The sequence below is a fragment of the Rhincodon typus genome, chromosome 32, assembly GCF_021869965.1.
Source record: "Rhincodon typus isolate 14 chromosome 32, sRhiTyp1.1, whole genome shotgun sequence".
NCBI lineage: Eukaryota > Metazoa > Chordata > Chondrichthyes > Orectolobiformes > Rhincodontidae > Rhincodon > Rhincodon typus.
Window position 1 is genome coordinate 190,092 of NC_063363.1, and position 16,148 is coordinate 206,239.

Consider the following 16,148-nt stretch of genomic DNA (forward strand, 5'->3'; position numbering starts at 1 on the left):
ACAAGCTGGACTAAGGGGCCTGCTTCCATTCTGTACAGCTCAATGACTATGACTACTTTTTTTTTTCTTTGAAGGCTCCTCCTCTGTCCTTATCAGGCTTTTGAGAGCATGGACGTCTTGAAGCTTGCAAACACATCTTTCGTTTTAAAGTCTCCCTTGAATAGAGTTAGGAGCATGCCAACACTTGTCTATGAACATTTTCCCTTGACTGCAGGTTGGTGGAGAAATGAAAGTAAAATTTTAATCTTTTGTGTGTCATCTGCATATATCTGTTGCCAATAGTTCTTTGTGTTCTAATTTGACATTTAGACATGTGAAATAGCAAATCTTTTCATTTGTTCAGACCAATTTGAGCAAAATTAGCGGTCAGGAACTTCAAGTAATTCATGAACACGTGACTGACTGTTGGAAGTAATGCAGGGCAGCACCTGTGTTTTGGCTGACCACTGACTAAGGAACATTCCTAAATATGATGCATCTGAACTGAGAGACTGTGTTGATGTCCCACCTGAAATGCCTCCTAAAACATTTTTGTTTTATACCTTTTCTCTTAGTCTGTTTCTTTTCTGCACCCCAATCGCGAATATATTGCTATGACCACTGCAGGAGTGTTTTTCTGACCTGGGACAGAGACTCGGGAGGCAGGCAGGATTCCGGCAAGGTGAAAGGTGTTTATTCAAGCAGAAACTGGTTTATGCAGGGAGAGGGCGAAAAGATCTTCCATGAATCTGACTTTGGAAGATAGATCAATAATACATCCTCTGCTTTTACAAAGTAATACAGCATTTTTATACATTTTGTGTTACAGTAATCAGATACAACGTAGTCACTGTCCTTCCCCCTAATTCAAACACCCAATCCTGTAGGATATCTAATCAGTGATGGGCACATCCATGGACAGCCCCAGGTTCCCATGATCTTATGGTATTTAGCTAGACATTGTAGTCTCCAGGCCATGGGATCTTCACTTGCATCTTATTCATTCACATTCCAAACATTTAGTGGCTAAACTCCTTCGGGCCTTTCTCTGGCTTCATAATCTGTAAGGGCAGCTCAAATTCTACTGCCCATTGTATTTTGGTGCTGTCTTGTATCACATTCAGTTCCTCCTTTTACTTTCCCACTGTCCCAATTACATAATGTAAAAATAAAAAGTCAGTTTTTTAATTAATTGCTATAAAGTTACCTTCTGTTATAAAGTTGACTGGAAGTGTAATGTTATAAAACTACTTCCACTATCAGCATGTTGTAATTTATGGGTTGTGATCAATCTATCTTGTTCCGGGCATGAGAGAAGGTGTCTGCTAAGGCTAGTTAATCTTCATATACAAGCCTTAAACATTTAAGCTTGTATTCTATGCTGGTTATGTATTGAAACCAACTTCTTTGATTAGAGCATTTTTAGCTAGAAACTATTTAATATTGCTGGTAGCTTCAAAGAGGCAACTATTTACTACAAAATAACTTTAGCTGTTAACTTTGCAGCTGCTTAAGGACCTAATCTAGCACCTAATGTTACTCATTTACTGGGACAATCATCCTTTCATTAATAAAGCTGGGATTGGTCACTTATCTCTCCTGAGGCATCCTTTTATCAGAACTGTCTCGGGTAGGAACACACTGTTGTTTTACTGACCTTTCTAGCACTTCTGTCCAAAGGTGCCATTGTATTTCACTGTGTGAGCAGGCTGCTCCGTTTTGCTTAGCTTCTGTCTGCTGTCTGGTAAGCAGATATGGACTGCTTAGTGTGTTCAGGTACAAGTCACCTTACATAGCCAGGTACGGATCCACGCGCACACGCGCCCGAGGCCACATCATGGCTGCAGGGCCACTAGTAATTGACGCTATCCAAATCCGAGTTCAAACGTCCAAAGCAAATTCCAAGTGTATTCTTCACCGAATTATGTTGCATCCATGATCCTTGTTTTGTTTTTTTTTGTCGTTCCATTAATAGTCTGGCTTGGTGTGCAGTAGGGCCACTCCCTTGGTCCGTGGCTCCTCTGCAGTCATCTTCATTATCGTGATCATAATGTATTTTACAAGACAAAAACAATGTAACGTCAGAATAGTATTACAACATTACTATTCCCTATACAAGGGTGCCCCAAGGGATCCCAGCCACCCTGTTGCCCAACTCCAAAGAGTTGAAGAGGGGGGCTGTTTGAGTTTATCCATTTCTTTTTGGATACGGTCAGCCGGATCAGTAATTGCTTCTGAGTTATCGGGAATGTATGTACAGGCCTCTTTTCCGATGAGTGCACATGTTTCTCCTTTCTTGGTTAACATCGCGTCGATGGCAGTTCTGTAATGTTATGCTTCGTATAGCGACCGTTTCTGCATTTATTTTTCTTAAAGCTCGTGAGGAGTTGTTGGCCACTTGCTCTGACTTTAACCAAATTGATAGAAAATCTGGAGGACTTGTCTGTGCTGTACCAGGGTAAGAAAATGGAGAGGAGTGAATCTACTCCTGAAATTGCATGTTTATGTCATCCTGGCATCACCTGTAGGAGGGACACTGTGTGTCATATTACTTGGCCTACATGGTACCATTCATATGACCCTGTCCAGGTTGGGAGTAGCCAGGCATAGGCTCTGTGCCCGCACATACTAGGTGCTGTTGTATGGGTACTGGTGTTGTTGGAATGTTCCATTACTCATGAGATGCCTGAATGCCAGGAGGCTAGGGCCACCGTGCGTGAGGAGAGACACATTTGGGATGCCATAGTCACAGAGTGCCCTAATGGGTTCTGGGAGAAGGTATGTATAACTCTGGATCCAATTGCTAAGTCCCATGGGTGTTCCTGCTCCTTGGTTTTCAACTCTCATTGGACAGATCAAGCCGTCAGGTCTCCCTCTCCCTGATGTGTTAGTCAATGTGATGAAGGGTGGTGGTCACGAGGTTGTGTCATTTGTGTTGGTACCATCCCGTAAAAGTTGTTCAGGTTATACCCTGCTGATTTTCCGTTGTGCCATATCTTGGTCAGTATTTACTAAGTACTTCCCACGATTGGTAGAATGCCCATCTCTCTCTCCCTGTTTTGAGCTATTCTGTCTTATTACCCATTCAGCTAATTCTGAAGCATTAAAGGGGATGTGTCGCATTGGTATCCCTCCTTTAGAGTGTATGGGAACACAAGTGCAGACCCAGCAATTGGAAACGGTATGCTCTCTAGCATACACATGTGATAAGTATAAAAACATATTAACATTCAAATTCCTCTTGTCGCACTCGTCTATCAGCCTCCGATGGGATCAAAAGTAGGAGGAACCCCAGAGGATTAGCATTTTCATACTCGCGTTGATGTCAGCAATGTTCTGAATTACAGTCTTTACAGCACAACTGCATCTCTCCTATTTACATGTGACCTTAATCTGTTCTGGTTGTTGTCCTGGGGTTGAGGAAACTGTTCATGCTGTTTGGTTTGTACAGATGAGGTCGCTGTAAACCTGAGAGGGGGAGGGGGAGACAGACAGAGGAAAGCAGACTAGCAAGCTGGACAGTCACCCCATTAACCACTATATTCTCAGCTGTCTAGGATGTCTCCATTTACAAATTCCATTTTCATTAATAAGTGTGCTTCTGTTACCTAGTGAGGTCCCACTGGGGGACAAGGCTCTTTCGTTGTGGGATTATTTTTACCAGAAGCTTTGATCCTGGGCTGGTATTTCTGTTTGTCGTGGGTGGCCCTCAGACACACAGTCCATGACAAGCTGCTGGTCTCATGCCTGTCCATGAACTATGTGTAGATGCTTACAGAGGGATTTCGAGGGGCTTGTCTTTTGCTGTTAGTCAGTTCTGTTCTCTTTTCCCACCCTCCCTCCCACCATGATTAGGTCCTGGGGAGTGTCATTGTTCATCCTGTCATAAGTTCAAAGGGTCTTACCCCAGTGGTCCTAGAGGGCATTGTCCTCTGGGCCATCAGAATGACTGGTAGGGAAAGGGTCCATTTAACCCCTTCTATCATTGCTTTAGTCAGAGCATTTTTCTCAGTGTTCTGTTCATTCTCTGTACTGTCCCTGAGCTCTGTGGGTGGTAGGGGATATGATACCTTTGTGTTACTCCCAGTAGTTTATGTACTTCCTTCCTTCAGGCACTTGCCAGTGAAGCAGGTCCCTTGGTCTGAATCTACTTGTAGGGGGATCCCCCCGTTTTCCCTCGCCCCGCAACCTGGGTATTATTTATGCTGTCAGTATTTTTTTTGCCACTGAGGTTGCAATACAGTCTTTTGTGGGGAAAGCTTCTACCCATCTGGTAAACTGTTCAGCGATGACCAGGCAGAATTTCTTATTCTGACTTTGTGGGAGTGGCCCTGTGAAATCTATTTGAATGTGTTCCCACGGCCCCATTAGGCAGGATTGATGGCTCACTTTAATTTTAATTCCCCGTCCTGGTTCTGTCTGTGCACATGCAGTGCACTGCTGACAAAATGTGGTTATGTCTCTTTCCATTCCTTTCCACCATCAGCAATTAGATATCAACTGTATCGTTTTATTTCTCAATGTGTACTAATCCATGGCAAACACTGCATTACATCTGCTGGTAGAATGTGCAGGCTACCACTTTGTCTTCTTTTCTCCAAATATCATCTGCTCCTAACGTTGCCACATCTTTTATCTGTTCTGCTTTTTCCTCTGAACTAGCCGCCACTTGTAAATTTAAAATGTTCCAATCATCTCTGGCTTTCTGCTGTCTCTCATCTGCTATGGTTATCACTTCCTGTTCTAGCATTGCTTTTGCTGCACTATCTGCATAACTATTCCCCCTCTGCTCTGGTGTTCAAATTTTCCTCTGTGCTTTGATGTTAATTGCTCCTGTTTTTGGATCAGTAGCTGCAGCCACTAGGTTCTCATGCTGGATTACACTAACATTGGAAGTAACATAACCTCAGCTTGCCCATTCCATCATGTAGTCACGGACTAAACCGAAGGCACACCAACTGCCTGTGTAGATGTTAACCCTTTGTCCTCTTCCTAACTTCAGGGCTGCAGTAAGTGCTTTTAGTTCAGCTACCTAAACTCAGTGACCTCCTTCTATCCCATCTCCTGCTAAAAGCTCCCCTTTCAAATTAGCCACGGCCCACCATGATTCTGCGTCCCATCTGCAAACATGCATTTCACATCTGGCCCCTCTAATGGCTCTTCCTTAACTCGACCATGTCTTTGTATCCCTCTTTTGGAGCAGGGAGAAGAATCGTGTCTCTCTACTTGTTTCTCCAAATCTTTCACAATCTCTTTAACTGCCTCAACAGCTTCAGGTCTGATGGCCTACTGCCTTTTAGGTGGGTGTACATTTCCAGGCATTTCAGTCGGTTTTATATCTCATCTCCCGAAGTCGGTTTTGGTGGTCGCCATAATTTGGGGCGCATCATTGCTACTTTATGGTAGGTATTCTCAGGGTCCCATTCCCACTCAATTGTGGCAACATAGATGCTCTAAGGTTTTGGAGTAGATTTGTAGCTCGGGTTGAGGTTGGTTGGCTCGCTGAGCTGGTTTCTTGTTTTGTAGACATTTCGTTACCATGCTTGGTCACATCCTCAGTGCAGCCTCTGATGAAGCGTCGGTGTGTTTTCCCGCCTGGTTTTTAAACTCTGGGGTCCGTTGAGCTGGATTGCCTCACTTCCAGTTTTCCTTCGTAGTGGAATGTAGACGGGGTCAAGTTCAATGTGTTTGTTAATAGCATGCGTCGTGGAGTGCCAGGCTTCTAGGAATTCTCGTGACTGTCTCTGCCTAGCCTGTCCCAGGATTTTGGTGGTGTTCCAGTCGAAGTGGTGGTTCTCCTTGTCCATGTGGATTGAGATGAGTGAGTATTGGTCGTGTCTTTTTGTAGCCAGTTGGTGTTCATGTACTCTTGTTGTTAGTTTCCTTCCTGTTTGTCCGATTGTAGTGTTTCTTGTAGGTGGCGTTGGTCCTGTCCATGGACCATGTCACGTCCTATCGCATGCTCATCCGAACCAAGGACCCACTCCCCGCCATGGACAGGACCAATGTTATCTACAGAATCCCCCACAGAGACTGCGAGAAACACTACATCGGACAAACAGGAAGGAAACTAACAACAAGAGTACATGAACACCAACTGGCTACAAAAAGACACGACCAATACTCACTCATCTCAATCCACATGGACAAGGAGAACTACCACTTCGACTGGAACACCACCAAAATCCTGGGACAGGCTAGGCAGAGACAGTCACGAGAATTCCTGGAAGCATGGCACTCCACGAAGCAGGCTATTAATAAACACATTGAACTTGACCCCATATACATTCCACTACGGAGGAAACCCGGAAGTGAGGCAATCCATCGCAACGGACCCCAGAGTTTAAAAACCAGGTGGGAAAACACCGACGCTTCATCAGAGGCTGCACTGAGGATGTAACCAAGCACGGTAACAAAACATCTACAAAACAAGAAACCAGCTCAGCGAACCAATCAACCTCAACAACATAGATGCTCTTAAGGAAGCATGTAATCCTTGACCTTCTAAATTTAAACCTGCAATCCCAATCAATTTTCACTTCTTGTACTTTAATCACAGCTCTAAATTGTTCCAACAAGTCCATTCCTAATATACTATCTTCAGTATTTTTACACACATATATACAAACATTGATCATGCAATCTGCAATTTTTATTTCAACCTGTTGGCTGAGGGTGGCTGATCGAGGCCTGCCACCCACACCCTGTAACAATTGCTGCCAGTTTCTTTTTATTCCCTTTTGGTTATTTTCTGCTTTCATAGCCGATTTTGAGTACTTTATTCATTTATGTTTGCTTGTTTTCATCCTCTAGTTTTCTATCCACAGATTACTTCACCCAGTAGCAGTAAAATATCATGGACTTTAAATTTCTAAGAAAGTATCCATCTATCTCATGTCAAGCAGAATAGGTTAATTAGTATTTAACCACCCTCTCTGTTAAGTTTGCCTTTTCTAATTCATTTATCAGCTTTCTCAGATTTTAGAACATATCAAAATTTTGTTCAAAGAGAATTGCATTTCCAAGATTCCAAATTTCCTATCATTTGCATTCTTTCATATCACAGTACCTTTACAATGAACAAATGTTAGCATCCAGAGTTAAAGATTCACTTGTGTTAAGATAGTTTTTGGAAGTTCATTTCTGGTCAATAAATGAAATTCCAAACACTAATTTCTGAAATTAAAATCTACCCAAAGTCCAAAAACAATACAGAGCCAATTCTCTCAACAATTTTTTTACCGAGCTTTACAAATAACCTTTTTAAATCAACATTTTGTTACAGACTTTTGCTTTGCACAACCACTGAGTTTCTTAAACTGATGTCACATTAACCATACATGTCTCATACTTATACAGGCACACCACACATTTAAATCACCACACATTCCCAAAATACAAACTAACTTCAAAGCATCCCCAGATTTTGAGCTCTAGGGAACAAAAACCCACAAATTGCACATGACAACATTTAGCAACCAACAAACAAAGGTACATTCAAAACAGACCACAAAGAATTAACACCTATACAAGATTCAGCGAACTAGTAGAGAGAGCTATCTCACTCACTCTCTTTTTCTTGCTTATGAATACCGTAGTTATTTCAGCATGTTTCAGCACTTTTTTTTAAACCCACTCTGCAAAATGGACCAGTCTGGACGCCAGCCCGTTTTTTTTTTCCACAGTCCTTCCCTGCCACTTTCCCAGACTCTTTCCCAACTATGTCTGCTTCTATTTTACTGTTTTATTATTTCCCAGACCTTTGTTCTTTTCCTACCATGCACTTCTCTTCCCCCTTATTTCACTTATTTTTTTCCTCTTATTTTGTTTTATTTTACTACTTATCTTGCTGGGTTTTTTCCTCTTATTTTTGCACACAATAGCACTGGGACTCTCAACCCCCTCTTCCTTGTTATTACGCACGTTCTCGCGTTATTTCACATTCTTGTGTTACTTCACACATTCTCGTGATAGGTGCCCACTGCCACTATGCCTGATCCTGCATCTCGTATACGCTCCAATCTAAAAGTTTGTTTTATGCCCTGGTCTACAGAGGCCCCTCACACAGTGCTATGCTAACTAGAAAGGGTGGTAAATGAACATACTTACCCGGACCATGGCCCAAGGTGTACCATCTTCAGGCAGGGTACCCTGCTCCCCACGCCAATCTGTAGGAGCTAACCCCCCCCCACCCCCACGGAGTTGGCGCACAGACTCGGGAGGCAGGCAAGGTGAAAGGTATTTATTCAAGCAGAAACTGGTTTATGCAGGGAGAGGGCGAAAAGATCTTCCATGAATCTGACTTTGGAAGATAGATCAATAATACACCCTCTGCTTTTACAAAAAAAACAGCATTTTTATACATTTTGTGTTACGGTAATCAGATACAACGTAGTCACTGTCCTTCCCCCTAATTCAAACACCCAATCCTGTAGGATATCTAATCAGCGATGGACACGTCCATGGACAGCCCCAGGTTCCCATGACCTTATGGTATTAGCTAGACATTGTAGTCTCCAGGCCATGGAATCTTCCTTTGCATCCTATTCATATCACATTCCAAACGTTTAGTGGCTATACTCCTTCGGGCCTTTCTCTGCCTTCATAATCTGTAAGAGCAGCTCAAATTCTATTACCCATTGTATTTTGGTGCTGTCTTGTATCACATTCAGTTCCTCCTTTTATTTTCCTACTGTCCCAATTGCATAATGTAAAAATAAAAAGTCAGTTAGTTTTAATTGCTATAAAGTCATCTTCTGTTATAAAGTTGACTAGAAGTGTAATGTTATAAAACTACTTCTACTGTCGGCATGTTGTAATTTATGGGTTGTGATCAATCTATCTTGTTATGTCCCCTAAGGCTAGTTAATCTTCACATACAAGCCTTAAAAAACACTTAAGCTTGTATTCTAACCTGGTTATGTATTGAAACCAACTTCTTTGATTGGAGCATTTTTAGCTAGAAACTATTTTAATATTGCTGGTAGCTTCAAAGAGGCAACTATTTACTACAAAATAACTTTAGCTGTTAACTTTGCAGCTGCTTAATGACCTAATCTGCACCTAATGTTACTCATTTACTGGGACAATCATCCTTTCATTAATAAAGCTGGGATTGGCCACTTATCTCTCCTGAGGCATCCTTTTATCAAAACTGTCTCGGGTAGGAACACACTGTTGTTTTACTGACCTTTCTAGCACTTCTGTCCAAAGGTGCCATTGTATTTCACTGTGTGAGCAGGCTGCTCCGTTTTGCTTAGCTTCTGTCTGCTGTCTGGTAAGCAGATATGGACTGCTTAGTGTGTTCAGGTACAAGTCACCTTACATAGCCAGGTACAGGTCAATCCTACAACCACTGACCTGTCAGATGTTGTCTACAATATACTTCCAGCAGGGTTCACTGGATGATGATGAGGAATAACAGCAATTGCCCCAAATTTTGAGTTGTAATGCCTAATTACATCCACAGTTTAATCAGGTAGGTGGAAATAGACTTAATTCAGAATGAACTGGGCATTGACAATTTGCGTTTCATAGAGAGACTTTTAATGAAATATAAACTTCTCAGAATTTGGTGAATATCAACTCTAACCTTTACTAAGCGCTAAATTCAGTGGTCTTTAGTTATTAATGCTATTACTTCTTTGCTTTGAACTGTTGAAAATAGTTTTTCTCCTCCCCTTTTTTTTGCTGAGTTATCATCAAATTCCTGTTATTTAGACCTTTGCACTGAGATTAACTTTCATTTCATGCTTACTGATCTTGCTGTTGCTATACTAATTAGGTGATTGTTGCCTCCAGGCTTCATTTCATTATGGCTCTGAAGTCTTGGAATTGGCTGGTGGTAGCACTTTGTTTATGTGATCATGGATCTGCAGCAAGATTTCCTTTCCCTTGTGACAGGTATGTGTTTATTTTCTGTTGAGTATAACAATGACTTCAGTGCTAGATTGGCTAATTTGGTAATTCCTCACTTTTTGAGTTGGAGATTTGTGGGCTGACAGCTACCCAGAGATTGCAATGCTGAGCAAGTGCTGCATTATCGGCGGTGCCTGCCTGTTTGGGTTTGAGGTCTTGGACCAAGTTCCCTATTTTACGCTCATTCTCACGCTCTTGCTCTCGCAGTTTGTTGGTGAACATTGTCTGACTTTTATTTCCAGTAATCCACTGAAGAGATTTGAGGACATTTCTGAAAAGCACTGTTTTTGTATATTGTACTGGTGTGGCGGTAGCCTACCTTTTTGTTTTGAACTACATTGCTGTAGTAGAAACCTTCCCTATATTTTGCTCATTCATTCATCTGCCAGTCTTCCCAGCATCCATCTTTCCCTGTTTTTGATGGAAATAGATTCCTATCTGAAATCTTCCATCCATGTGCATGTATTTTTAAGCAGTCCCCTGTGTAGAGATCAAGAGTACGGATCCAACTAATTTGAGCTTTTAACCTGTATGTCACAGAATATACCAAATGCTGCATATATTTTGGGATGGCCTAGTGTTTGTTGAATGTATGGCAGTGGTTTTAACTCATTGAATAAAAAGGTATGTAATCTATCCTAAAGACAATAGGTATTAATGTAATACTAATATCATGCAGCTAATTGCATTCTCTTGGATGTGAGTTTTTTTTTGGTTAAGGCAATGATAGTTGGGAGTCAGTTATGCAGGATGGAACTTGCACACCATTATGACTGGAAAAATTCATCAAAAACGATGTAGTGGTCCGACAATCTCTTGGACCACAAACCACATCAGATGAGTCTAATGAAACTTAGTTTCGGTACATACGGTTATGGGAACATTGCTTGCCTGATGGGATTGTAGAGTGGCAAGTGTCCTGAAATCTTGATTTTGTGTTTTAGACTCTCTCTCGTAGTTATACTGTCCATGATTCAGTAGATTGCAGTAGTCTCTAGAACGAGCACAATGAATTGGGTATTGTACATGAGCTGTAGAAGTAGGCAAATGACATTGTAAACCTTTTAACCATGAAGCAGGGTTTCCAAATTGCAATCCTGAAAAATATTTTTCATCATTGGCTTGTCCTGTTTAAAATTCATGGATCTGGACTATAGAAAAGGGCTGTTTTTAGTACTGATCTAATTTGTTAGTAACTAGGATTTTAAATCCATCACCCTATTAAATTGATCAAACATGGCTTCAGACTACGATAAATACCTATTTGGTCTATAGGGGCGAAGACTTAGATACCCCAGGAATGTAGGGATTTTCCTGGTGAAGGACTTTAAATGGCATGAATATGCTAAATGTTTACTAAGTGTGACACAAACTGTGGTATAACAGTGAGTGAATACATGTAGAATGTCAATTCAATTTCTTGCTTCTCTCATTTCCCAAGCCACATTTACTGTACTGGAGAACTTCTACATAAAGTGCAGATGGCCAAACTCTTTGATGATGACAAACATTTTGTGGATATGAAGTTAAAGGTGAATCCAGGTATATGATCCCTTTTTTTCCTTTGTCAACTATTGATTACAGTTCATTAGCTTCCAAAGAATACTTCTAATAGGATTTCTTTAAAACAGTACTTGTAAATAAAATTCATAAAGTAATCAGCCAGTTTAGTTAATCACTTGAGTTTGAGATGATGATAGTGTCTTTGTTGAAGTGTATTGTTCTGTGCATTGATCCTCACCTGTTGTATCTACTCCTGTGCATTCTTTCACAGTAATGGCTACAAACCTGGCATGGATTCAGATAGGCTATAGTCTGAGTGAATGATTTCATATTTTTTCTCTCCACTTAATTTAGTTGGGACTTGGTGATTTTTTTAAATATATTTGCTTATGGAATGTAGATATCATTGGCTCGGTCAGCATTTATTGCCCATCTCTAATTGCCTAGAGGTCAGTTTAGAGTCACCTTTGCTGTGGGTATGGAGTGACATGTAGGCCAGACCAGGTAAGGATAGCAAAAATAGAAATTGCTAGTAAAGCTCAGCAGGTCTGGCAGCATCTGTGGAGAGAAATCAGAGTTAACGTTTCGGGTTGAATGATCCTTCCTCCGGGTTCTGGCCAGACCTGTTGAGCTTTTCTAGCAATTTCTGTTTTTGTTTCTGATATACAGCATCTGCAGTTCTTTTGGTTTTTATAACGCAAGTCTGGCGATTTCTATCCCAGATGGGTTTTTCCCAACAGTCGAAAATAGTTTCACGGTCATTGTTAGATTCTCCCAGATTTTGAGTAAATTCAAATTCCACCATCTTGTGGGTTGGGATTCAAACCCAGGTCCCTCAAACGTTACCTGAATCTCTGAATTAATAGTCTAATACCATTAGGCAATTACCTCCCTTCGTTACCATTCAGGATATCTTGTGCATAAAGTGAGAAGACTTCCTCTTGTTACTTCCCTTAAACTCATCACTGGGGACCAGAATTTGTTGGCAAAATAATAGTTGAATAGCACATGCAATTATTAATGTGTAAATTGTCCAACTTCTGGCCAGGAAGAGATACCCCATGAGTTTTGAATAGCCTCACCAAGTCCTTGCATGATTTACACTGGTCCTACAGCAACAGAATCTCTGCTTCAAACTCACCTGTGAAATTTCAAATTACTGCTGTTTCTGGATTTAATCACTTGTTAAATTTGCTATGTGGTTGAGAATAGAACCTAACAGCATAAATATACCTTTTTATTTTTTGGTAAGATTGAAATTCCTGCAATGCCACTAAACCTCTCCAGGAAGATAAAAATGGAAAGTTTGCTATTTTGGAGATTTTTAATATTTTAAATTCTTTCCAGCCTCTCTCCACCTCTCTTTCAGTTGCTGTGTTGCCTCAATATCTTCCATTTATTTCTTTCTCAGTCATTCTCTCTAATTAAGGAGCTAGACTGTTTTGTTTTCATTCATTTTTAAGGTACCAGATACAAATTGCCTATATCCCATTTGCAGCTTTCTTTCAGTAAGATGCAGGGGAAACATGTTCCAAGTTCTGGCATAAGGGTAAAAAATCTGACCAGATGTACTTAGAGTTTCCCCACTTCAGCAAATTCTGGACCTATAACTCGTGACTGTGTCTTATTGATCCTCTATCTACCTGTCCCCTCTTATCTGATGGCTTATTGGGGCATTTCGGAGGGCAGGTTAGAGTCAACCATTTTGTTGGTGTGTATTTATTTGTAGGCCAGACAGACTTCCTTCCCTAAAGGGCACTTGTGAACCAGATGGGTTTTTAACCAACAAGTGGTCAAGATTAAACCAGATTTCTCATTCAAGAGTTTTATTGAATTCAAATCCCACCATCTGACAAAGTGGGATTCAATCTTGTAGCCAGAGCTGTAGTCTGGTGTTATAGATTACTAGCCCATCGGTAATGCCACTACATTTATATTTTAAAAGAATCAAATTAAGGGAAGGTGGTAAACAATTGGAAAATTTTCAGTTCTGGAAGCCTTACATTTTTGGCTGTATGTGGAGCTAATTTTGTTCCATGTTTGTGCAGGCTCATTGGGACTTGAAACATGTTATAGCCTTCACTCCTTGTTTTGAATAGGAAATAAATGTTAACACTTCCTGGGAAGAGTTGTGTTTGCATGTTATGGAGCATGAATGAAACTTTTTAGAGTTGACCAAGAAGACAGATGAAGGCGGAGCAATAGATGTTGTCTATGTGGGCTTTAGCAGGGCTTTCGACAAGGTTCCATATGTTAGACTGGTTAGTAAGTTTAGATCACATGGAATACAGGGAGAGCTAGCCAATTGAATACAAAATTGGCTTGTCAGTAGGAGACACTGGTGGTGGAGGATTGTTATTCAGACTGGAAGCCTGTGACCAGTGGTATTTTGCAAAGATTGGTGCTGGGTGTGCTCTTGTGTCATTTATATAAAATGATTTGGATAAGAATATAGGAGGCATGGTTATTAGTTTTGCAGATGACATTAAAATCAGTGGTATTGTGGACAGCGGGGAAGGTTATCTAAATACAACAGGATTTTAATCAACTGGGTCAGTGGACTGAGGAATGATAGATGGAGTTTAATTTGGATAAATGTAAGGGTTGCATTTTGGTAAGATTAACCAAGGCAGAACTTGCACAATTAATGGTAGGGCCCTGGGGAGTATTCTTGAACAGAGAACATTCCCCAGGGAATGTAGGTACCTGGTTCCTTGAAAGTGGCATCACAGGTCGACAGGGTGGAGAAGATGGCGCTTGGCACACTTGCCTTCATCGGTCAGAACATTTGAGAACATGAGTTGGGCGTCATGTTGTGGCTGTACAAATATTGGCAATGCCACATTTGGAGTACCGTGTACAATTCCGGTCACCCTGCTATAGAAAGGATGTTATTAATCTGCCAAAAAGATTTACGAGGGTGTTACCGAGACTAGATGGCTTGAGTTACAAGGAGAGGCTGGATAGGCTGGGACTGTTTTCCCCTTGAACGTCGGAAGCTGAGAGGTGACTTTTCTTGTGGTTTATAAAATCATAAGAGGCATGGATAGGGTGAATAGCCAAGGTCTTTTTCTCAAGGGTAGAGGGGGAATCCAAACCTAGAGGGTATAGGTTTAAGGTGAGAGGGGAAAGATTTTAAAAGGGACCTGAGGGGCAATGTATTCAGAGGGTTATGCCAATATGGAATGAACTGCCAGAGGAAGTGGTAGAGACGAGTACAATTACAACATTTTTAAAAGACATTTGGACAGGTGCATGGATAGGAAAGGTTTACAGGGATCTTGGCCAAATGCAGGCAAATGGGACAAGTTCAGTTTAGGAAACCTGGTCAGCATGGACAGGTTGGACTGGAAGGGCCTGTTTCCATGCTATGTGACCCTGATTCTATAGGAGGCTTCCCCCTCCCCATGCCTTTGGTGGGATGTGGGCAATGCTGGCAAGGCCAACACTTGCTTTCCATCCTGAATTGCTCTTAAACTGAGTGAGTAATTTTGCTAGGCCATTTCAGAGGACAGTTAAGTCAACCATATTGCTGTGGATCTGAAGTTGTGTGTAGGCCAAACCAGTTGAAGATTTCCAATTTCCTTCCCTATTGGATATTAATTAACCAGATCGGTTTTACGAAAGTCTCAAAGAGTACCATAAACTAGCTTTCAGTTCCAGATTTTTATTAATTGAATTTAGATTCCACCAGCCAGCATGGTATGACTTGAAGCTGTGACCCCAGGGCCTTTTGAGTTACTAATCCTGCGGACATTAGTTAGATTGCCAATGGCATAGAGAGATAATGAGGAGACAAAATGTATAGAAAACACTTTACAGAGATGAACACATTTCATCTTTGAATATCTGGTTGCCTACAATGATTTAACTACCAATATAGTGAGTTGCTAAAGGGCACAACTGTTCAACATGAAATTTCTTCCACCCTATCTTGTTTTTCTATCTCCTCTTAGCTCCCCACCTTTTGAAGAGTCTCACTGGGATGTGTTTAAACTTTGACCATTTGTCATGTGTGTGAGCTGAAAACAGTTGGGTAGGCAAATAATTATCTTTGAGAGGTATCGCAGTTCAGCTTGATTCTGTTCTTAGTTGGCATTTTTGCCTGTAGGATAGCCATCCTTTCTTACCCAAGGACTTGAGGTTAGTTGAAGCCCCTGCTACTGTCTAGGTTCTGAGAGTACGGGCCTAGAGATGGAATCTGTTGCCTTCTCTGACTGAGTCATTATCACACCAGAGAATTGTATGTAAAGAGAGAGAGCAGAGCAGGTTGAATTGAATCACTGACAGAACTGAGGGCTTCTGCTTATCTGCAAAGTCAAAGTAGGCTGCGTATTATTTCTTCATTTTAAAAACTGAGGTGACATCATGGAGTTCTTTAAGATTGGAAGAATTTGATAGGGTATATCTAGCAAAGATGTTCCCTGTAACGAGTGGTTAACTAGAAGATGGTAGATATAACAAGTCATCAAAAAAATTAAATTGGGAATTCATGAGAAACCTTGACTCAGTGTTCCACACCCTCACCCCTCTCTGTCACAATGAATGGTTGAGGAGCATGGCACAGATGCATTTAAGAGAAACTTGGAATACGAAGGAGAACAAAATAAAGTATTGTTGATGTGATAGATAAAGTGAGATGGGAAGATGCTTGTGCACTATGTAAACACAATTATTAAACCCTTAGTGGAATATTGCAAATGCTGCAAGTCTCAACAACACATACCTGCTGGAAATGCTCTTTTGGA

At 41.1% G+C, this 16,148-nt stretch overlaps 1 protein-coding gene across 4 annotated transcripts in view; it reads left to right on the forward strand.

Moving 5' to 3' along the window:
* The window catches only part of treh (trehalase (brush-border membrane glycoprotein)), a 44,295-nt gene that overhangs the window by 8,651 nt on the left and 19,496 nt on the right, over nucleotides 1-16,148 (forward strand). Inside the window, exons 2-5 of one of the 4 annotated variants that reach the window (XM_048615474.1) lie at nucleotides 75-214; nucleotides 2,356-2,437; nucleotides 9,781-9,882; nucleotides 11,339-11,439. In XM_048615474.1, coding sequence (XP_048471431.1) covers nucleotides 75-214; nucleotides 2,356-2,437; nucleotides 9,781-9,882; nucleotides 11,339-11,439 — 425 coding nt within the window. Of the gene's footprint in view, nucleotides 1-74; nucleotides 215-1,603; nucleotides 1,780-2,355; nucleotides 2,438-7,807; nucleotides 8,218-9,312; nucleotides 9,458-9,780; nucleotides 9,883-11,338; nucleotides 11,440-16,148 lie in introns of those variants that run through there. The other 3 variants (XM_048615476.1, XM_048615477.1, XM_048615475.1) reach the window with 3 other exon arrangements.